The following is a 22,833-nucleotide window of genomic DNA, read 5'->3' as shown; positions in this document are numbered from 1 at the left end:
CTAAAGATGAGGTGCGAAGATAGTCATGTTTTCCTTACATTGGGCTTGTCTTTTTCAGCATGTGTAAACTAATAAATTGTCTTTTAGTTAGCACTTTTACTTTTCAGAGAGCTTAACGGGATTAATGGCACAAACAATAGCAGGGACTTAGGCTGCAGAGAGTGAGCTAATAAACCTGATGTCTCTAGTTAAGTTAGAGAGCATCACACATTTTCTTAATGAATTCCAACCCCCATTCTTTAAAACTGAATTGCCATTGACGACTTTGGGGCTTTGTGAAATAAAAGAAGAGCACGGTTCTTGTGGGATGGTTGAACCCAAGTGGCGGGATGCTCCAGGAAAGCACAGGGCCTCAGCTGCACTGCGCCCTGTACTGTGTGTCTGCACGCAGACTGTCATCAGCATGGCATCACCAATACATGTCTGCATTGTCCGTTTGTAGCTGAGGACTCCTCCCCACGGAGAAGCCCTTCCAGCAGCAGAGGCACTGGAAAAAACACCCCTGAGGAGTCGGATGAGGAAGCACCCATATCTTCTCACTACTTTGCAAACAAAACCAGAAACGAAAGAAAGAGGAAAAGGATGCCAGCCTCCCAAAGAGCCAAGAGGAGAAGAAGTGGTTTCAGTGGTTCCAGGACGAAAGGGTAAGTTCTACCACCTTGTCTGCAGTGTCAGGTGGAAGGGAGAAGGATAGAAGGGAGCAGGGCTTCCCTGCTTTGCCTTGAGGTATTCATTAAAATAAGCCATTGTTCAGTGTTGCCTGGTCCAACTCGTGGAGTCAGGATTAAGCTTTCATTCAAAACAAAAATTTTTTTTTGTTTCAGATTTTTATAATATCTGCTCCTAGGTTGACTATCACTGAAGTTTTCTAGCTTGTAAAAAAGCTTCTCCAATTTTGACCTTACCTTCAAGGGGGGAAAAAAAGGTGTTTTTTTTGACACTTGCACTGAAGAAACTTTTCCACCTAAAATACTGTAAACCATATTGTCGTTGTTTAGCTGCTAAGTCATGTCCGACTCTTTGCATCACGATGGGCTGTAGCCCACCAGGCTCCTCTGTCCATGGAATTCTCCAGGCAAGAATACTGGAGGTGGGTTGCCATTTCCTTTTCCAGGGGATCTTTCTGACCCACATCTCCTGCTTGGCAGGCAGATTCTTTACCACTGAGCCACCAGGGAAGCCCATAAGTCACACACTAGCTGAATAAACAAAAGGGTTTTGTTTCCTCATGACTCTTATGATCCCGCCAGTACTTGCTACACCGCTTTTATTGCTGTAGCATCTGCAGGGCGTCCACCTGGAGGCCCCGCACAACCCCTGTCATTCAGTAACAGCCAGGAGGCCAGCCTCACGAGCTTAGCAGGGCAGCAGAGAAGAGGTGACGACTGGAACCCCCCCAGAGGTCAGTCCAGCCCTGCCATCTCCCTGTCCCCATGTCTGCCTGGCCCCCAGGCTGGGACGCCCCAGCGTTGGGGTGCTCCCTGCTCACCAAGGCGGAACAAAGCCTCGCCTTCAGGTCCGGGGTGACGATCTGAACAGCATTTGTATTTCTTCATCATTGCCCTGCTCTTTCCTGTCTTCTGCCGTCACCTTCTAGGTCAGGTCTGGTGGGCTGGCGACCATCCCGTCGGTGTTAACAGAAACATCGGAAAAGGGAACTCAGTAAACTTGTGCAGGCTATCGTGTTTTCCTCTTGCAGTTTTTCTACCTCTTTTCCTTCCGGGTTAATAAAGACCAAAAATTGAGTGGGGAAGAGAAAAGAAAGCAGTGTTAGCAAGCTGTCCTTTTCTCCTTAAGTCGACAAACAAACATCTTGTATGTGCTAATCCTTCTGTTGGGGGACAGAAATTAAAGACATTAGTAAATATTAGTTTAACTTTGTGGGTTTTATTTATCTATTTTAATTCTATTTAAACTTTAAACTTCACCCATTTATCCTACACCCCACCCCATCCATGCCTCTTGAAACCACCACACCAGTCTGTTCTCTGCATCTATGAACTTGGTTTAAATATTCATATGTATTTAGGTTCCATCCATGAGAGAGATCATAGAGTATTTGATTTATTTCATTTAGCCTCACGTCCTTGAGGTCCACACGTATTGTCGCAACTAGCAGGATTTCATTCATTTTTATGGCTAAATAATTTCTGTGGGTTTTGATGTGCAAGTGACCCACCAATGCCCTTCTGTGGGGACGTTTTCTTAATTTCTTCACTTATTTCCCCATTTGAGGAAAGACTCGTTTCCTCAGGCGATCACACAGAGTAGAAGACCTTACAAGGCCTCTGTCCCACTTCCTGGGACTTACGCTGAGGACACTGGGGCTTCCTGAAGCCTCCCCTGGGGAAGGCGTGTGCAGCCCTGGCCTGGTCCCCATCTCACCGATGGGGCCGGACACTGGCTCACCCAGGCCTGCCCGGAGCACTTTGGCTGCTGCACATGGTCCACGGAGATTCCATCATGACCTCCTCCTGCTGCCCTTTAGAACAAAGCAGACCGCTGTCTCCCTTAGTGTTGCCGCAACTGTTGTTTTTCAGAGGGAAGCACTTTGCCCTGTGGCCTGGAACCTAAGCTAGTAAGGGCCTTCCCTGGTGGCTCAGTAGTAAAGAACCGGCCTCCAGTGCAGGAAACGCAGGTTGGATCCCTGGGTCGGGAAGATCCCCTGGAGAAGGGAATGGCAGCTCAGTTCAGTATTCTAGCCTGGAGAATCCCATGGACAGAGAAGCCTGGTGGGCTACAACCTGTGGGGTGTCGCAAATACGCCTTAGTGACTGAACACAGCAGCACAGAGAAACTCACACTTGTCCCAAAGCCAGCACAGTTTCGATGCTGGTTTTTAATTAGCCTGTGTGTTTACGGCAGGATTCTTTTTAGTCCCTGCTGGCGAAAAGCAGCCAGTTGTGTCATACTGCTTTACCCCGTAGCAGCCTCGCTGTCTCCGTGCCCAGTTCTCCACATTTCCACTGACCCCCTCTGCAAGGTGGTGGCTCCCCACGTGTCCGGGCCGCTCACCTGGCTGGGGCCCCGAGCGGCCACGGGATCAGCGTGGCTCCCTGCCAGTGCCCTCACCTCCCCACCCTGCCCTCAGAGTTTCACATCTTCTGAACAACACACAATGAACTGGTTGTGTTCTGGGCCCTGAGTGGGAGTGAAATGGATGGCTCTGGTGAAAATGGAGGCTGCTGTTGGCAGATTCATTCTGTAAATCAATATCAACAGCAGGTTTTCTCTCGGGGCTTAATTTCTCAGCAGGAAATCAGCATAGGGAGATGTAAGGCTGCTTCTCTGCTAGTTTTAGCAGATCTTTACCAGTTTTGCAGTAAAACTGCCCTCGAGCAAGAGTTTTAAAATGTTGAAAAACCACTTTTCACTCAGCCCCACTGAAATATCATCAGCACACTGATGGCCCTGATACCAGGCCCTCTGAGGCCACTTGGGTGCCCTGATGACCAGGAATTAACACGGGGCAGGAATTCAGCCTGGCTGCAAAGCGACGGGAAATACTGGTTTAGGGACAGGCTTCTATGGCAAATGCTGCCTGCTGTTAGCCTTGTAAACACACTGGCCCTGTGATTTTTTTTTTTTTTTTTAACAGTTTATTCGGTGGGGAGAGGAAAGCTGTTATCTTCAGATCAGTGGGGGAAGTGAGGAGCTGGAAGGCCTCTGTAGTAGACTGTGGCAGGGGCTCCCCAATCTGTTTTAAAGGCAGCGAGTGTGAGCTGAGAGCAGACGGACCTTGGAGTGTAGACAAGCGAGCGAGCCGCTGGCAGCAGGGTCCGATGAAGACACGGCAGCCCCAAGCTCCTCCCGCCCGGGAACCGTGTCTGCAGCCTGCCCAAGACTGGCGGGCTGTGGGAGTGCAGTGATTCCACCACACCCGTTGTCCAGGCACTGGGGCCTTAAGACGAGGTGCTGCCACTTTTCTGTGTGGTTGGAGTAGGTGGGGAATGTGAGTCTCAGCTCAGATGTCTGGGGGGATGGGTGGAAAGAAGGGAGAGGAGAGAGAAGGCACCTGGGGTTGGGCTCAAGTCAGAGAGTCCTTGACATGTTAGGAAGATACGTCTAGGACAGGTTTGTGTAAAGGGCAGCAGTCCTTTATTCCTTGAATTGTAAAGGAAACTTACCTCACCCCAGGGCCATCATAGGCCAAAAATGCAGAGACATGTCATACCAAGGAAAAGTTTGGATTATAAAGTGCATGCAGGTTAAAGGGCTTCCCCGAGGGCTCAGTGGTGAAGAACCTGCCTGACAAGCAGGAGAAACGGGTTCGATCCCTGGGTCGGGAAGATCCCCTGGAGAAGGAAATAGCATCCCACTCCAGTATTCTTCCCTGGAGAATCCCATGGACAGAGGAGCCCGGTGGGCTACAGTCCATAGGGTTGCAAAGAGCTGGGACACGACTGAGCAATTAAACCACAATAATGCAGGTTAGGAGAAAAATGACTGTTCACTTTTGGTTTTATTTGACATTTTAATTTTCTTTTCTTTGTCACGTTTTAGGGGGTCCAGCACATGCCGAAGGATGCCTTCTAAAACTAAACCCTCCAACGTAATCGGACCCAGTTCCACTTTGCATGGTTCTCAAGCAGCATCAGGAGTCAGTAGGAAATTGGGCATTATGGCTCCACCAAAGCCTATAAATAGATCGTTTCTGAAGCCTTCATATGCATTTTCATAACAACCAAATCTCAATGTACATAGATCTCATTTCTTGTTTGTCAGCATCTGACCATCTGTGAATATAAAGCTGTTAGTTTCGTTATACCATTTGTAAATTTTTACCCATATCTATTAATATTTAAATAAATGCTCGGGGTGACAGTTCTGGTTTTTAAAATAAACATTTTCTTATTTTTTTTTGAAACACATGCACAGTTTGCTGCCGCTGCAAATACTGTGGCCATTGTTTCTCAGAATGTCTGTCCCAGCAGCTGAATCATCTCAGTGAGAGAAATCTTAAGCACGACATGAAACACAGAAGCCAGAGGGAAAGATTCAAACGGGACAGCATGAAACTGTAAAACTTTTTGTAGAAGACAACATAAGCAACATTAAAATATAAATGACAGAGAAAAAAGGGAAGAAAATGCATGACACAGGGTTCATATCCATAATATATAAAGAGTACCTGTAAATCATTAAGAAAAAAAAAGACGAGCTAGTAGAAAAATGAGAAAGGATGTGAATAAGCTGTTCTCGGAAGAGGAAATGCAAACAGCCCACAAATATGTGAAAAATGCTCAATCACTCTTGTTTAAAATATCAATTAGAACAATAAGTTGCCTTTCGTTTGCCTATGAAATTGTCAGCCCTAGATGATAAACCTGGGGTCTGCAAGAGAAGGGTCAGAAGTTCTCTGTGAAAACATGTATTAATACTGGTATCTTCCTTTAGCATCAAAGAAGCCTTACTTGTCAGGACCCTCCCTGAACTGGCTGATCAGCCAGAAAGTCTTACAGTGGGATTTTGACACCTCTTTTCTCAGTTCCAGCCCCTTATTTTTGGAGAAATCTTTTCTCAGCTATCATGTAACTTTGGTGACACCTGTTGGGTACCTCACTTCTTGACCTCTGTCAAGAGGATAGCTGGGGAGCCCTTCCCTGGGCCAAACTTGTTGAAGAAGGAGTTGGCTGGGAGTCTGTGGCCTTGGCCTGGAGACGATGCTGAGGCCAACCCTGCACCCACCTGAGGGGTCACCCTCAGAGCTGCATGCCTACCCCCTGCCACTAAGGCCTTGGGCCTTCAGTTAATGGAGGAGACTGGGAGGCAGAAGTCTGCTGAGGGCCATGCCCTGTTAGCTCCAGATGCCTCCAGGAGCTGACCTTTTTCAGAAACCACTTTTTGGGCAAGTCCCGACTCAGTTGGCCAGAAGAGCCTCCTCGGGGTGAGAGGAGGAAGCGGAGAACAAAGCAGCTCCATGGAGAGCTGGCTGTGCACGTGGGCATCTGGCAGTGGTGGCACCTTCCACCTGCAGCAGCTCTGGCTTCGGGGACAGAGAGGGGATGAGGGGGCGGCCTCCACGCGGAGTGTGCCACACACTGGGCTGCTTCCCAGCTGACTTCACTCACTCATTCAGTCCTCTACTGGGCACCTCTGTCCGAACTCTGAGCTAATTGTCCCCTCCGCAGTGCCCACTCTGCCTTCAGGGGCTCCCAGGGCAGTGGGGGGAGGGAACAGGGGAAGGTGGTTGCCTGGGGGTGCCAGGGTCAGTGCAGAGGCTTTGAGCAAGGCAGCACCACCCACACCTGTCACCATGCTCAGAGGAGGAACTCCCTGCAGGAACCTGGGGCCTGGGGACCTCAGGCTAGCCTGGGGTCGAGGGGCAGAGGCAGGTCACACCCACCTCGCCACCTCGTTCAAAATGCTGGGTTGGCACAGGTTCTGGTCAATTTCTCAGTCCCCAGGAGCAGCCACAGGAGATGCAGGCAGCCTCCTTAAATTCTTCCTGGACCTCCCAGAAAACAGCTGTGTTCATACAGGGCAACCTCAGAACAGAAGCACACAGGCTTTCTCTGAACCAAAACTGGGACCTCTGGCAGAAAGCAAAGCTGCTTCAGGCCAGGTGCTGGGAGGGGTCCTCCATGAGGTCCTCCCACCACCTGGGAGGAGGGGAGCGGACAAGTCCACAAAGGAGTTGCAGCCTCGGACCCTTCCCCGGCCCACCCTCCCCAGGTACAGGTGGGCCTGAGGGTGGGGGCCAGTGCTGGGGCCTCACCATCACCCTGCGGGAAGGCTCAGGACAGACTGGAATCTGACTGCCCCGCTGTGTGCATACCTTCCCTGGCCCCTCCCCAGGAGCACTCCCTCCAGAGAGCTGACAGGTCCTTGCTTCCCTCCAAGGACAGGAGCCCTCTTCCTCACTGAAAGAGAACAAATGTGGAGAGCCCAGTCTATGCTGAGGGCTGTTCAGGCATTTTCACACAATTTAATGGTCTCCTTTAATCCCTCGGCTCTGACACTTTGGCCACCTGAGGTGAAAGGCCAATTCCTTGGAAAAGAGCCTGATGCTGAGAAAGAGCGAGGGCAAGAGGAAAAGCGGACAACAGGGGACGAGATGGTTGGAAGCATCACCAACCCAATGGACATGAGTTTGAGCAAACTCCAGGAGACGGTGAAGGACAGGGAAGCCTGGTGTGCTGCAGCTCATGGGGCCGCAAAGAGTTGGACAGGACTGAGCGACTGAACAACAACATTCCCTACACCAGCCCTGGGAGGCAGGCACACAGGATCAGCCTTTTTTATGCAGAAATTGGAATTCAGAGAGGTTATGTAATTGCCCAAAGGCACACAGCTCAGAAATGCTAGTAAGTAGGGTAGCATACGTCTCGGCTTGCCCTGAGGAGTCCCAATTGGTATCTGCTGCCCTGGTGTAATAATTAAGACAACTCCCTTTCAATTCTTGAAAGTGCTCTAGTTTCTATGCTAAATTATAAGGAATCCAGGTCTGTGCTCTTTCCCTGGACAATCCTGCCTCCTCTCCCAGCCCGTTTTCCCTCCCAAAGCCGCAGGGACCACCCTAACACTCAAAACTTCAGAACCTTGGGGCAGGCTCGAGGCACAGAAGCAGCAGAGCTTATCAGCCAGCACAGCTGAACTGTGGTTTTCCTCCAGAAGAGGAAGCAGAGGCTGTGATCCAGGCCCCCTTGCTCTGCTCCCCTCTCTTCCTACAGCCTGGAGCTGCTCGGAGCCCCTAGGGCCCACCCTGTGCCGAGAGGCTTGCTGGGTCCCCAACCCGGCTCTCCTCTGAGCAGCAATCTGGGTTGATGGTGGGGTGAATCTCAGTGAACTATGGGGCTCCCACCCTGGTGGAGGCCTCTGAGCAGGGGGCCATTAACCTGAGCCCTCAGCGGAGACCCCAGGAGGCATCACTTTTCCCTCAGGACAGCAGTCGTGTCCCCCGCTTAGCTGCACAGACAGGACTTGGAGAAGCAGGCTGGTGGGACACTCTCGGGGTCCCCAGTCTCAACCGGCCCCTGCTAGGTTCCCCAGGCCGTGAACCCAGCCCCCACTGGCTGGTCATCAAGGGCTGTTTCTACAGCTGTGCCAGGCATCACCAGAGCTGCTGGAACCAGCACCCTTGGCCTTTAGAAAGCTCCTGTTTTTCAAAAAGCACTTATTCTCCTGTCCTCTCCACCCCCAGAACAGCTTTCCTCAGCCAGACCTATGTTCCCTGTCGGCAAGAGAGAAAGGACGGAGGGAACAAAATCCCATCAAGGCTGGAGTGGGCCACGGGGACTCTGTTCTGGGCAGAGGACAGAGGACAGGATGAGAGGCTGGACAGAAGCTGGATCTTGAGTCCGCAGACCCTCGAGGAGGAAGGTGTTTCCCAAGCAGGGAGGAGGGTCTGAGGCTCGTCCTTGCTGCTCAGAGGTGTGGGTGATGGGGTTTTGGTGTCATCACAGCTCAGCTGCGTGGGTGCCCCATCCCACAGAGGCTGTGGTGACCGCCAGTGACAGGTGGGCCCTCAGCCTACTCCGGATATGGGAGCCCCCGCAGCGGGCCTCCGTCTGTCCCCCTGGGTCCCCCACACACGGCCTCTCCCGGCCCCAGGGACTCGGCCGCTGGCAGGACCCTCAAGCCCCCACAGAGGTTGGGGTCCCCGGCCCAGCTCCGAGCGGGAGCAGAGCACGCAGGACCCCTCTGAGGGGCAGGAATGAGCCACACACCTCTGGGCAGGCGACTGGGCATTGGAACCTGGTGGTCTTCGCTGCTCTCAGGAGAGGTCTGGAACCCTGGCCTGGAAGGAGGCATGTCTGCGAAATGAGCCCTGTGGCTGGAGTCCCGCTCACACTCAGCACCCTTCCCCAGCAAGGGCCCCGAGCATCTTGTGACCCGAGGGACAGGGAACCCTGTCAACCTCAAGACGGAAGTGTGAACGTCTGTGGCGGCCGTGGTTTGACAGTTACAGTCAAGAGCAGGCCGCCCTTGCCAGCCCCACGGGCCCGCCATCTGCAGCTGCAGGCGCTCTGCCACGGGGGACCACGGCGGGGGGGTGGGGGTGGGGGACCACCATCCACTCGTCACCGCCAGTCCCGGCTCCCAGCCCCTCGGCCCTGCTCGTTTCACACGCGCTGAATGCCCTTTGCAAGCCCCCTGGCCTTCCTGAGCCTCAGCTTCTCATCTGCACGGGAATTGTTAACAGCCGGCCCTGCCGTCCGAGGTGTTGATGGTGTCCTCTGGTCAAAGGTCCCGCAAATGTTTGCCAGTCTGAAACCAGAGACCCCGGTGTGGCCGTGGCTTTCAGCAATTTCACAATCAGAGAGGGAAGCCATGATCACTCGCCCCTGGGGAAGGAGAGGAGAAGCAGCACTGGGCGATCGGGGTGCTACGGGAGCCCCAGGGGAGACCTAGTCCAGCCTGGAGGGCTCAGGAAGTGAAGTTCGAGCCTTGGAGAATGAGTAGGAATTCAGAACAGGAGGAGGAGACCCCAGGGAGCCGCAGAGGTAAAGGCTGGAGGTGCGCTGGAGCCTGGCCCGAGAGGGGACCGCCCTGGGGTGACGGACAGCCAACCAAGGGAGGGAGGCGACGAGCCAGCCGCGATGGTCCTGGCCGAGGAGTGGGGACCTGTCCCCGGGGGAGGCTCTGAAGCCAGAGAGACACGATCCAGTTTGTGTTTGAAAAATGACTCTGATCACAGGGCCGGGAAAGGATTGAGGCGGGTGAGGCCAGACGCCAGCAGAGAGGCAGGAGGCTCGTGCTTGTCCAGGAAGAGAAGCAGCAGTTCTCGGGGTAACAGGTGGCAGGAGAAGCCAGATGCCACTGACAGGAAGGGACACGGGGTGGGGAAAGGGGCTGACATCCCAGAGAGATGGCACTCCCACAGAGGGACGCCAACAGACGCTGCCCTTCCCAGTCAGGAAGAGGCTTTGCTACCCGAGGGGTCAGTTTGGGAGCCCCTGGTCCACCATCTCCTGCGACGTATGGGGTGTGCATGGGTGTGCACATGGTGGTGGTCTGTGCAGCCCACGAGGCCTCCTCCGAGCTTGGCGAGTGATCCTCAAAGAGCACCCCACCAACAAAGCCAGCTCTGTGCTAATTTATTTTTTATATTTAAGAACACGTAATGAATGCTCTGCTGATTGACCTAGAAAATCATCCACAGCACGTGTCTGAGGAGCCAAACAGGGTCCTGTTGCTTTGCTGTAAGTCCCTGCCCCCACTGCCCAGCCCGGGACCCCGGGTCCCTCATGGTCTGCAGGAAGGGCCAGGTCGTAAGGCATAGCCTGCTTGGCGTTGACATCTTAAATGACAGCTCGTTTTGTTTTTGTTACTTTTTTTAAAAGCAAGCTATAGAACAACATGGCTAGTAAAGATTTTGTCACTTTATCTGTGTGTGTGTTTAGATAAAGGGCTGCTCACCAAAATATTAACAGTTGGTGGGATTGAGATGATTTTTACTTCTCTGAATTGCCTGACTTTTTACAAAAAAGCTCTGTATCATTTTTTTTTTTTAATTTTGAGACTTCCTTATTTATTTATTTATGGCTGGGCTGGGTCTTTGTTGCTGCACAGGCTCTTCTCTAGTTGTAGCGAGCAGGGGCTACTCTCTGCTTTCGGGGGCTTCTCAAGCTGGGTCGTCTGCTGTTGCAGAGCACAGGCTCTAGGCGCATGGGCTTTACTAGCTGCAGCACATGGGCTCAGCTCCTGGGCTCGAGAGCACAGGCTCAGAAGTCGTGGTGCACGCGCTTAGTTGCTCCACAGACTGCGGGTTCTTCTGGCACCAGAGATTGAATTGTGTCTCCTGCCTTGGCATGACGGATTCTTTACCACTGAGCGCCACCAGGGAAGCCCTGTGTCATTTTTATCATCAGAAGAAAGCAAGGGACACTTTGGGGTTCAGTCACTCTGGGGTTCAGTTTTGCTCAGGAGGGCTGGGGGCGGTGGGGTCGGAACCTCCGGTGGACTAGCAACAGGCCATGGGGCCAGGAATGAGCACCCCCCCTGCCCAGGGCCGGCACCAGCCAGGACCAAGCAAAGCCAGCAGATGTCAGTGAACTTTAACTTGGGTAGGGTGCTGAGGCTGGAGTGGCCCTGTGGCCTCCAGGCTGGGGAGCCCAGGGTCTGGCCATCGCCAGTGGGGCCACCCTGCCCATTCCTGAACAGAAAGCAACACTTCCCCACCTGGCCACCCTCCTCGCTTCAGGGAGACAAGTGCCCTGGGCTGGATCTCCTGACTAGGTGACAACCGGGAGCACAGTGGGACTCTGGCTCAAGGAGAGGGTGCTGCCCAGGGGCAAGGACAAGGGGGCCCTGGATGGCCTAAAAGGACCCCCACCCTACAAGTCCTGCCACTCCCCCCATAGTCCTTAGCCAAAGGCTGTGCTTTGCCCCAGACCAGGGTCCGGCTGAGAAGACCTGGCACACAGCAGGCGCCAGATAATATTCATGGGTGAGTGGGCGAAAGGGCCAGTACGAAGGCACCTGCCCAGGCTGCCCTCCCCGTGGGGGGATGAGATAGAAGTCTGGGGACAGGGCCCGGGGCCTGCTGGATCTTAGAATCTGCTGCCCACTTGGCACCGCCAGGCCTGTGGGGACGCTCCCCCCTCACCACTTTCGTTGGCTTCACCAAGTGAAAGTTGCCTTCCAGTTGGCCTCAGTGGCTTCTCTGGTGGCTCAGACAGTAAAGAATCCACCTGCAATGCGGGAGATCTGGGTTTGATCCCTGGGTTGGGAAGATCCCCTGGAGGAGGGCATGGTAACCCACTCCACTATCCTTTCCTGGAGAATTCCACGGACAGAGGAGCCTGGCAGGCTATGGTCCATGGAATCGCAGAGTCAGACACGACTGAACAACTAACGCTTTCAACTTTTCTCAACTTTCTCTGCCTTGGTATTTCACTTAACTTCCTTTTGTGTGCGTGCGTTGTTGTTTCTGGCTCTCAGTGTCTTGCTTGTTCTCAGAAAACTAGCTGATTTCCCTTTTATTGATTCAGAGGTGCACCATGCACTGCTTGCTAAGATTAGTACAACCACCGCGTCTGCTTCTAGCTCCCCGTTCGAGCCTCTGCATGTGGAGTTTTCACTGTCTTGTGGGGAAGGCTTTGGGGACGACCACGATGCAGGGAGGGCTTGGAATTCAACCTTCAATCATCGATACTTGTGCAGAGCTTCATCCCAGAGGAGAAGGTGGAAGCCCAGGGCAGCGGTTCTCAAAGCTTCAGCATCCCTGGAGGGCGGGGTAAACAGTTTCTGATTCAGAAGATCTGGGCTGAGGCCAAAGGGTCTGCATTTCTAACAAGCTCCCTGGTGATGCTGAGGCCATCAGTCTCCCTGGGGCCCACGTTTTGAGAACCGCTGGCCTCGGGCAGAGGGAAGAGCTCCGGGGGTTCGCCCTCAGGGTGAATACAAACTTCGGCTGCCTGGGAATGTAGCTTTGGGCCGTGGGCAAGGCAACCCCTTTCTTATTTATTTATTTAGGCTGTGCCGGGTCTTCACTGCTGCCCCTGAGCTTTCTCTAGTTGTGGTGAGCAGGGGGGCAGGGGGCTGCTCTCTGGTCGCGGTGCACGGGTTTCTCACGTTTCAAAGCACAGGCTTCAGGTGCACAAGCTCAGTAGTTGTAGGCTTAGTCGCTCTGCGCCATGTGGCATCTTCCCGGACCAGGGGTCGAACCTGTGTCTTCTACACTGGCAAGCGGACTCTTATCCACAGTACCACCAGGGAAGCCCAAGGCAACCTCTTTCAGCCTTGATTTCCCCCACAATGTCAGCTGAGCCTGTCGGGTGGGCCGGAAGCCTCTGGAGGGTGTTTAGGAATGCATGGGTGGGAAAGCCATTTGCAGGAAGTGGTCTGGCATCATGAAAAAGCTCCTCCAGCACCCAAGTCTGCCTTCACCAAGAAGGCAGTGACAGGAACGTGGTTTCCCACAGGCACTTTGCAGAGAGCACTGGAGGTAAAGGGAAACTTAAAAGCAGTAGAAAGGAGTGTAGGCTGATGTTCCGCAGGCTTTGCCAGCCTGTGAGGTCAAATGGGGTCACATCACCACCCAAATTTGTGGGGGGAAGTGGAGTTCTCTCTCCCTGCCAAGCCAGGCAAACACTACTTCATGATACAGGGCTGGGGGCGCCAATGTGCTACAGAGGCTTTCCAGAACACTACCATTTCAGCATCCACTTAGAGCCTGCTCTCCTTGCCTTGACCCCACAACATCCAAAGCCACGTCTCAGGAGAGGATAGGGCCAGTCCCCCCGCCCCCAGCCCTCCACCCCACTGGCTGTGTTTCACCACCCGCTATGAAGTCTGGCTCAGACAGTAAAGAATCTGCCTGCAATCTGGGAGACCTGGGTTCAACCCCTGGGTCAGAGATCCCCTGGAGAAGGGAATTGACAACCCACTCCAGTATTTGTACCTGGGAAATCCCGTGGACAGAGGAGCCTGGCGGGCTACAGCCCATGGGGGTCACAAAGAGTCAGACACGACTGAGGGTCTAACACTTTCACTTTCATAAACGCACGAGGACCATCAGACGGTTCTGGAGTCAAGAGTGCTTGAGGTCAGAGGCCAACTGAAACAATTTACTGTGTGACCTTGAGTCAATTCCTTTACTTCTCTGTGCCTCAGAGTGATCATAAGAACATGACCCCTGTGAGATTTACTCTGATGAGTGTTTAATGAGATAACGCGTGGTCAGCAGGTAGTGCCGTGCCTGGCGCTCACTGAGCATGAACTATCGTCACTGGGGCACGGGCCCACCGATGTTTGTACTTCCTGTTGCACATATCTGTGCAGAAGTTGACTGGTGAACACGCCGGACTTAGCTCTCACTCACTCCAGTCCTCTTGCCTGGAAAATCCCATGGATGGAGGAGCCTGGTGGGCTGCAGTCCATGGGGTCGCTAACAGTCAGACACAACTGAGCGACTTCCCTTTCACTTTTCACTTTCATGCATTGGAGAAGGAAATGGCAACCCACTCCAGTGCTCTTGCCTGGAGAATCCCAGGGACTGAGGAGCCTGGTGGGCTGCCGTCTATGGGGTCGCACAGAGTCGGACACGACTAAAGTGACTTCGCAGCAGCAGCAGCAGTGGGCTCAGCCGTTCTCAACCAGATTCTTTTTTTTTTCTTGGCTGTGCTGGGTCTTTGTTGCAGAGTTCAGGCTTCTCATTGAAGTGGTGTCTCTTGTTGTGGATCTGGGGCCGTAGGGCTCAGGCTAAGCAGTGGGGTGCACTGGCTTTGTCACTCCGAGGCATGTGGGATCTGCCCGGACCAGAGATCCAGCCCGTGTCCCCTGCACTGGCGGGTGGATTCTTACCCACCAGACCACCAGGAATGCCCCCCTCAACCTGTTCTTTTTTTGAAATTGCTCTCTCAAAAAAAGAAGCCTCCTTCAGGTGTGGACGCATCCAGTCCTCTAACCATCATAAGCAGCCAGGTTCTGGGTTCTGGAGATTGGTAGACAGTGCCTCCTAACATAACAGGTCTCCATGCAGACTCTAGGAGCCCTTGGAAGATCCAGGGATGGATGGCAGGGGGTGTATAAACCCCTAAAGTGTATGTACTATTTCTGTATGTCTGTGCAGATTTCTGGGAGAGGGGCCAAGGCCTTCATCAGATGGTCAGAGAGGCCAGCACACCTGGAAGGTCAAGAGACCCTGCCTCAGGCTGAAGAAGTCCTCAGCATGCTCCCTGGACAGTATAGCCCCTCCAAGGAACACATAGGGAGTCCCTGAAACCAAGACCCAGGAAGAATATGGGAGCAGCTCAGCTCTGCATCTGCTTCCCTGAGAACCAAGCCTTCTTCAAAGTGAGGAGAGGACTCACCACTATAAAATGATGAGAGAGGGACTTTCCTGGTGGTTCGGTGCTTAAGATTCCGCACTTCCAATGCAGGGGTCGTAGGTTTGATCCCTGGTCGGAGAACTAAGATCCAACGCGCTGTTGTAGTTTAGTCGCTAAGTCACATCCAACTCTTTGTGACTCCATGGACTGCAGCCCGCCAGGCTCCACTGTCCATGGAATTCTTCATGCAAGAATATTGGAGTGGATTGCCATTTCCTTCTCCAGGGGATCTTTCTGACCCAGAGACTGAACCTGTGTCTCCTGCTTGGCAGGCAGATTCTTTACCACTGAGTCACCTCCGAAGCCCTAAGATACTGCTATTATATAGGATACTCCTATTTTACAGAGGAGAACACTGGGGCTCAGGGGCTTAGTCACTAGCCACTGGCACACAGCGTGCTGTGGCTCAGCCAAAAAATTAAAAATGAGCGCAAATTAGGAAGTGTAAACCCCGGGCAAAGATGTCTGATGACAACTGGGCATAATGACCAGCTGCCTGTGATGTCCAGGAGGAGAGGAAGCCTTGGAGAAGAGGAAGTGGAGCTGCCCTGTCACAAACCCAGCGAATGGTAGGCAGGGTGGCTGGGACAGCTGGGAGGGTCGGGCGTGGAGAGGTGCTCGGAGTCTGTGGTGCAGTCCGACTAAAACCACCCAAGGAGTTGCAGAGCGGGGTGCACACAGTCTCTGGGGTGTCTCAGCCACATGAGCCCTCAGCTTCTCTGAGCCTCACTCCCTCATCTGAAAGATGGGACTTGGGGGACGCTGATAGACACCTGGCCTGTCTCCCCCTGGGCTTGCAGTAGAGCCAGGGAGCCCATGCACACACTGATGTGGTCAAGGCTGCTGCAGCAGCAGCTGAGTGTGCATCCCGAGTCGGCACCTCCTCCCCGGGCGCCCTGTGTCTGATGGAGTCACGGTGGTCCTGCCTCGGGGTCACTTCCCTGTACTTCCCAGAGCGTGGTGAGCACCATGCAAGCCCCGGCCACCCTCGTGATTCATACACTCCCCGGGGCACCCGTGGGGGCCGCTGTCAGCCCCCCGCCAGTTGTGGTAAGAGCTGTGCAAACAGAGGGCTGAGGCTGAACAGTAGAGGGGACCCCAGGTCAGGTGGGAGTGGGAGAGGACAGGATGGGAGACGTGTTGAGCAAGGAAACAGCAGAGACATCACAGAGAGAAATTCAGTTGCAGCTTCATTATGGTGAATGGCGAGATTCCTTTTCAACTCCTTGCAAAAAATACTCCAGTGAAGCATTTCCTGTTTCCCTGTGGAATGGATCTGTTCTGAGCTCAGGAGCTCTGTTGCCTTGAGCCCGTGCATCCAGCACCTTTACAGGAATCTGCCCTCCCCGCCACCTGGGAGAGGGTCCTTCTTGTTCCTGAGGCAGGCAGCAGAGCCTTCAAACCAGGCAGGGTTGGGTCCAGATTCTCCCCAGGCTGCCCAATGTCATCAGGCTGGCCAGAGTCCCAGGGAGCATGCGAATGTCCCATGGAGCGTGTGAATCACAAGGGAGGCCGGGGCTTGCATGGTGCTTGCTGCACTCTGGGAAGTCCAGGGAGCAACCCCGTGGCAGGACCACCGTGACTCCATCAGACACAGGGCGCCCGGGGAGGAGGTGCCGACTCGGGATGCACACTCAGCTGCTGCTGTAGCAGCCTTGACCACATCAGCATGTGCATGGGCTTCCTGGCTCTACAGCTAGCCAGGAGGAGACAGGCCGGGGGCTAACACCCAGGACACCCAGCGTGGCTGACCTAACTGCCTGAGGGTCCTGGCCCATCCTTTTTTTTTTTTTTTCTGGCCAAGCCACTCAGCAGGCAGGAGCCTTCCCTGACCAGAAATTAAACCTGTGCCCTCTCCAGTAGAAGCACATAGTCTTAACCACTGGGCTGCCAGGCAGGTCCCGGGCCCATCCTCTTGATGGATGGTCAAGCTGTGTTGCCTGGTCATGGCCCAACCGCGCCAGCAGCCCCTTCCCTGGGCAAGCAGGCATCCCTCCCGGAAAGGCCTGACCAACCTCTCTCCAGCCCTCATCCCAGGTTCCCCACCTCTTCTGAGGCTGCCTTCTCACCAGGACAGCTCAACCTGCCCCCGGCCCATGGTCCTGACCAGATTTGGGGCTCAGGCGGAGAGCATGGCTTTAGGGCAGTGGGTGATGGGTTGAGGCAGACAGGAGGGGAAGTGGGGTCACTCTTCCTGGACTGGGGGTGTGCCTCCTGGCCTGGCCACCCTCCCCAGCGATGCCCCCAGGGAAGGGCCACACCCGTATCCTCTCTCCTAGGCCCTGAGGTGGGACAGAAGCTGCTCTTGCTACAGGCAGAGACCTTCCTGCCCTCGGAGGTGGGCTACCCTGATCCCGAGGCCCCACAGCTGGGACTGGCACTTCCATGTCCTCAAACCTGTCTGTTCAGTCCTGCAAACCTCTTGCTGACACGCTGGGTGACCTTGGGCAAGTCACTTCCCCTCTCTGGGCCTCAGTGGCCTCATCATTGGAACGAATGATCCAATATGCCCCATCTGTTAGGACATTCCAAAACTGTGAAATGTTTGTAGATATGTGATTTTACATAATCAGAGCCACATTCTTTTAACTTGACAAAAACGCAAATGACCCTGGTAGATGACTCAGCAGTCCTCAACCTTGGCCTGTCCACCCATTTCACTCGGAGTGGAGAGGGAGAGTCCCACCCAGACTCACAGAATCTGAGGCTGTGGGCCTCTGGGTGAGCAGGACCTGGAGATTTGCATTTTCAAGAGGCTGCCTAGGGATCTCCCTTGTGGTCCGTTGGCTAAGACTCCTTGCTCCCAACACAGGGGACCCATCCCTGGTCAGGGAACTAGATTCTGCATGATGAAACTAAGACCCGAGGCAGCCAGAAAAATAAATAAATAAAATAATGGTGTTAGTCGCTCAGTCATGTCCAACACTTTGCAACCCCATGGACTGTAGCCCTCCAGGCTCCTCTGTCCTTGGGATTTCCCAGGCAAGAGTACTGGAGTGGGTTGCCATTCCCTTCTCCAGGGGATCTTCCCGACCCAGGGATCAAACCCAGGTCTCCTGCATTGAAGGCGGATTCTTTTCCATCTGAAGTTTCCCTGGTGGCTCAGATGGTAAAGAATAAAATAAAAATAAATATTTTTTTTAAATTGCTTTTAAAGAGACTGCCTAGGAGAAGAGTTCAGGCTTTAGACAGCAGAGTGAGGGAACACAGACTCTCCCGTGTGTTTTTTTTTTTTTTGGTTGACAAACTCAGATTCTTCCACAGCAACGTTCAAGACCAGAAGACAAGAGAGCTGAGTGTTCACAGTGGTATGGAGAGGGGAAACCAAGAATGTTACACCCGCTGGGGTTGTTTGGGTTCATAGACACCATGGAAATAGCATCCCTGAGCCTTTTTTTTTTTTTAAAACAAAACCAAACCATAGTCATGAATCCAGCTAACTGTTAGAAGTGTTCATTTTGGGGAAGTCCCTGGCGGGAACTAAGATCCTATCAGCCATGCAGAGCGATATCCCCCACCCAGAAAAAGTGTCCGTTTTTTCCAAAGATAAAATCAAGGATTTCCCTTGTGGTCCAGTGGTTAAGAATCTGCCTTGCAATGCAGGGCACGCTGGTTTGATCCCTGGTCGGGGAACTGAGATCCCAGGTGCCAACCGAGCCCCCACACCACAACTAGAGTCAATGCGCCACAACTAAGACCAGACACGGCCAAATAAATAAATATATTTTTTAAAAAGGTAAAATCATGACTCTCAGACAATATAAAATGAACACATGTCAAAATTTTTATTAAACTCCTTAAGTAATGAAGGAACAAGTAATATTTTCCAACTAGTCCAAAGGAAAATTGGAACAACACACACACACATATAGGCAGATAAATACTGAAATGAATTTACATGTACGAGCAAGAACTGTTCAATGGCCACAGACAGCAGTCAATCGCATTCCACTGGACAAAACCAATTTGCATTTCTAGATACAGGACACCCACGATGCTTTTGTTGTTTTTGTTGGTCCAAATTCAAAGTCTTTCACAGGTTTTACTGATTCAACCGAGAGATGACTCCAAACGCAAAATTCAGGGACACGATGTGCTCAAAAGAAAGAATGAAATCTATTTAAGTACAGAAGCAAGCTGAAACACTAGGAGAATTATAGATGCAGAACAGAGTATAAGTGTTATAAACCTTGACAAAGTGAAAATATTAACATCAAAATCAGGAGCAGTGGGGAGTGGGAAAGGAGGATGTACACAGGAAGTGATCCCAAGAAATATTGAGCCTGCCCAAAGTGAAGGGTTTATTCTTTTATTCTTTTTCCCCAAGTCTCCAATCTCTTAATGGGTTTCATGATTTTTTTCTTAATGTTTCATAAATTCATTATGAACGAATATCTCTGTGGAAAATAAAAGTTTATTTAAGATTCAGCAATTTTTTCATTTTCTTTCTATTAAACTCAATAAAAATTAAATACTTTTTGTTTAAAATAGAGCAGGTGTGATATAATCCCATGTTTTAAAATTATTTCGGCTTCCCAGGTGGCTCAGTGGTGAAGAATCTGCCTGCAATGCAAGAAACATAAGGTTCGATCCCTGAAGGAGTAAATGGCAACCCACTCTAATATTCTTGTCTGGAGAATCCCATGGACAGAGAACCCTGATGGGTTACAGTTTATGGGGTCACAAAGAGTCAGACTCGACTTAGCCACTAAATGACAACCACCGATTTACCTTTCTACCTGTATCTCATTATCTCCCCCAAGCTCTCTGTGTACAGTTGACGTTCATCAAATGTTAGCAGCGGATAATTGGCTGTATTAAGCGTCTACTCTGTGCCAGAAAGTTCTAGGATCTGGGAACACAGTGCAGAACAGAAGAGATAAAGCTCCTGCGCTCAGGAAGTTGGCGTTCTAGCGAGGGGATTTATGGCTTCCTTCTTTGTACTTTTCTAACTTGCTTGTTTTATCTGAGAACGAGCATGTATCATTCTTATAAAAACAACAGTCATTACCTTCACACACACCTCAGATGACTTTTCTGAACAGTCAGAGTTGAGAACCACTACCTTGTGGGCAATATGAGTCATTAACACCTTAGTATAAATAAGGTTTTTAGAAAGTCAGCCTGAGGACCCAGAGTCTCTGCAGATCCTGACCCGGGGAACCTGAATCCTGGGAAGAACTGAAGAGGGGAGGTGGTCCCGAGGTCTTCAGACCCCCTCAGCTGAAAGACCCTCTGAGCTTGTCTCCTGAGCCCCTCAGCCAGAGGTTCCCTCCCCGCCCTGGGATCCTAAGCCTGTGAGACAGACACCCACTCTAGCAGGCACCTGATCCAGGCAGCTGGGGGCCCAGCCCAGTCTTGCCAAGTGTCTGGGAAGCCCGGTCAGGGTTCTCCCTCAGCCCTGGGGACGCCTGAGCCCCATCTGATTCCCCTGCCCTCACCTCCTATCCCACCTCTTTTTTTTTTAATTTTTGGCCACACTTTGAGGCATGCAGGATCTTAGTTCCCCGACCAGGAATCAAATCCATGTCCCTGTATTGGAAAGGGGATTCTTCTTTTTTTTCTCTTAATTTTATTTATTTATTTTTGGTTGTGCTGGGTCTTTGTTGCTGCACAGGCTTTTCTCTAGTTGCAGGGAGTGGGGGTTACTTGCAGTGCGGTGCATGGATTTCTCACTGCAGTGGTTTCTCTTGTGGAGCTCAGGCTCTAGGGTGGCTTCAGTAGTTGCGGCTCCTGGGCTCTAGAACACAGGCTCAGTAGCTGTAGTGAAGGGGCTTAGTTGCTCCGAGGCATGTGGGATCTTCCTGGACCAGGGATCGAACCTGTGTCCTCTTCACTGGCAGGCAGACTCTCTACCACTGAGCCACCAGGGAAGCCTGGAAGGTGGATTCTTAGTCACTGGACCACCAAGGAAGTTCCCCATTTCCACCTCTTGAGCAGAGCCCTGACCCCACCCTTCTCCGTTCTTCCACTCATGCTAGCCACCCCAACCTAAGTCCACCCTCCCCACACCACCCTGCCTTTGCACACAGTATTTTCCGCCACCAGAACCCTCTTCCTGCCTCCTTCCCTTGCCCCTAGATCCGCAGACCCTTTCCTCTGGAAGCCTCCCTGACATACCTCCCAACCCCTCAGGTCAGGCCCCTGACCTCTGGCTGTGGGCTGAGCGCCCCCTGGGACAGCCCAGTGCCAGCTGGGCCTGGTGTCCGGGAGGCAGGAAGGCATGTGGGTGAGACTGGGCCTTGGCCTGTTACCACCGGGGTGACCTCAGCGAGGTCCCTTGTCCTCAATGACTGTTTCCTCACCTGAAAAACAAGGACACTGTCAAGGCTTCCTCATGGGGCCCTTGAAGGGAATAAAGAAGATAATTCGTATTGTTTTATGTTAAGGTCTGTTGCAAGAATAGCAATGAGATACGCACTTAAAGGAGGAGGGGAAAGTGAAAGGGGGAAATAAATCATCAAGTCGGAAAGGTTTAATTGGGAAAAAAAGTCTAACTTTCTCGAGGGGACAGAGAATCCCTTCAAAGCCCACTGACAGTCTGCAGGTCCAGGGGTTGGACGCCGTCAGGCTCACGGAAGATCACGGGCAGGGCTGGACGCTCCCGCCTGCAGGCCCGGTGGGAACTTCATTCTCAGACCCCCATCTTTTCCAGCTCAGCCCCGCTCAGTGCCCTGGGAATGATCACCCCACACTATGTCCACCAGCTCCCCCAGAAGTTCCCTAAAACCGTTGTCTCTATTCATGTAGCGAGCTCGTTGAGCAAACGTGGCTCTGGGACAAGCCCCCAGCGCCCGTGGGTGAATTGAGGTCTCCCTGCTCCAGCAGTGCTGGGTGAATCTTGGAGCAGGTGGGGGGTAGGGAGGAGAGCTGGGGCTGTCAGCCTGTGTCGCCTGATGTGCCTCCTCCCCCCTCCATCAGGAAACAGTGGCGTGAACTCTTTCCCTTGTCTGCTGTGGGGGCGGCCCAAGGAGCTGGGCTCAGCACCCCTGACACGCACGCAGAGCATGTGACAGGCAAAGCCACCGTCTGAGCCCCTGCCCCACCCCCGCCCACAGCTCCCCAACCTTCCCGATCCCACCCAGGCTCTGGTCTCCACCCCCATAGTTCCCAGTGAGCAAAACTTAAGTCACATTCACCCCTATTGGACGCCTCCTCTGTGAACCAAGTGCTCATCTCACCTGTGAGCTGGGGAAATTGCCCCCATTCTACAGGTAGGGAGACTGAGGCAAAGAGCAGGGTCTGGGTTGCCCTAGGTCACTCAGCTGAGCTTGGCAGGCCTACCCGGCTCTGAGCTCTTCTGTCTCACTCTTCTGCCCCAGTCCCAGTGCTGGGCTGAGACAGGGTCATGTGACACAGGGAACCCTGAGTGAGGCTGCAGGGGGAGGGGGGATCTCTGAGGGACATGGGAGCCCAGCTACAGGGTTTATGGCAGCCTCTGAGGAAATGGGGGGTTCCCCAGGTGGTTCAGTGGTAAAGAATCCACCTGCCAATGCAGGAGATGCAAGAGATGCAGGTTCTATCCCTGAGTCGGGAAGATCCCCTGGAGGAGGAAATGGCAACACACTCCAGTATTCTTGCCTGGAGAATCTCATGGACAGAGGAGCCTAGCGGGCTATAGTCCATGGATCACAAAGGGTTGGGCAGGACTGAGCGGCTGAGGGCACTGAGGCGATGGGCACAGAGAAGCTACCCTCTCCCCTTGTGAGCACACTCTGGAGACCCTCATTCCTTTTCTGGGCTTGCAGTACTCCACAGAAACGTGTGCTTGCGAGCTCCATCATGTTCCACTCTTTGCGAACCCATGGACTGTTTGTAGCCCACCAGGCTCCTCTGTCTATGGAATTTTCCTGCAAAAATACTGGAGTGGGTTGCCATTTCCTTCTCCAGGGCATCTTCCTGACAGGAGTCGAACTTACATCTCCTGCGTTGGCCAGGGGATTCTTTACCACTGAGTCGCCAGGAAAGCCCAGAATCCCTGATCCCCTCCCCCACTCTTGGACACGGAGGAGGTTATTTCTAGTCTTGCTAAGACAGGCAGTGCTGTGATGACATC

The 22,833-nt window shown here is 52.8% G+C and overlaps 1 protein-coding gene across 1 annotated transcript in view; it reads left to right on the top strand.

Annotated features, from left to right (window-relative positions):
- BLM (BLM RecQ like helicase) overlaps positions 1-4,824 on the top strand; it is an 87,280-nt gene extending 82,456 nt beyond the window's left edge. Inside the window, exons 21-22 of the mRNA XM_043922061.1 lie at positions 443-644; positions 4,504-4,824. Of these exons, the coding sequence (XP_043777996.1) occupies positions 443-644; positions 4,504-4,681 (380 nt within the window). The 3' untranslated portion in view covers positions 4,682-4,824. The remainder of the gene's footprint in view (positions 1-442; positions 645-4,503) is intronic.
- The last annotated feature ends 18,009 nt before the right edge of the window (positions 4,825-22,833 follow it).

The sequence above is a fragment of the Cervus elaphus genome, chromosome 13 (genome assembly GCF_910594005.1).
Source record: "Cervus elaphus chromosome 13, mCerEla1.1, whole genome shotgun sequence".
In the NCBI taxonomy this organism is placed as follows: Eukaryota; Metazoa; Chordata; class Mammalia; order Artiodactyla; family Cervidae; genus Cervus; species Cervus elaphus.
Note: the sequence above shows the minus strand (reverse complement) of the source record. Positions and strands in the feature narration are given on the sequence as shown.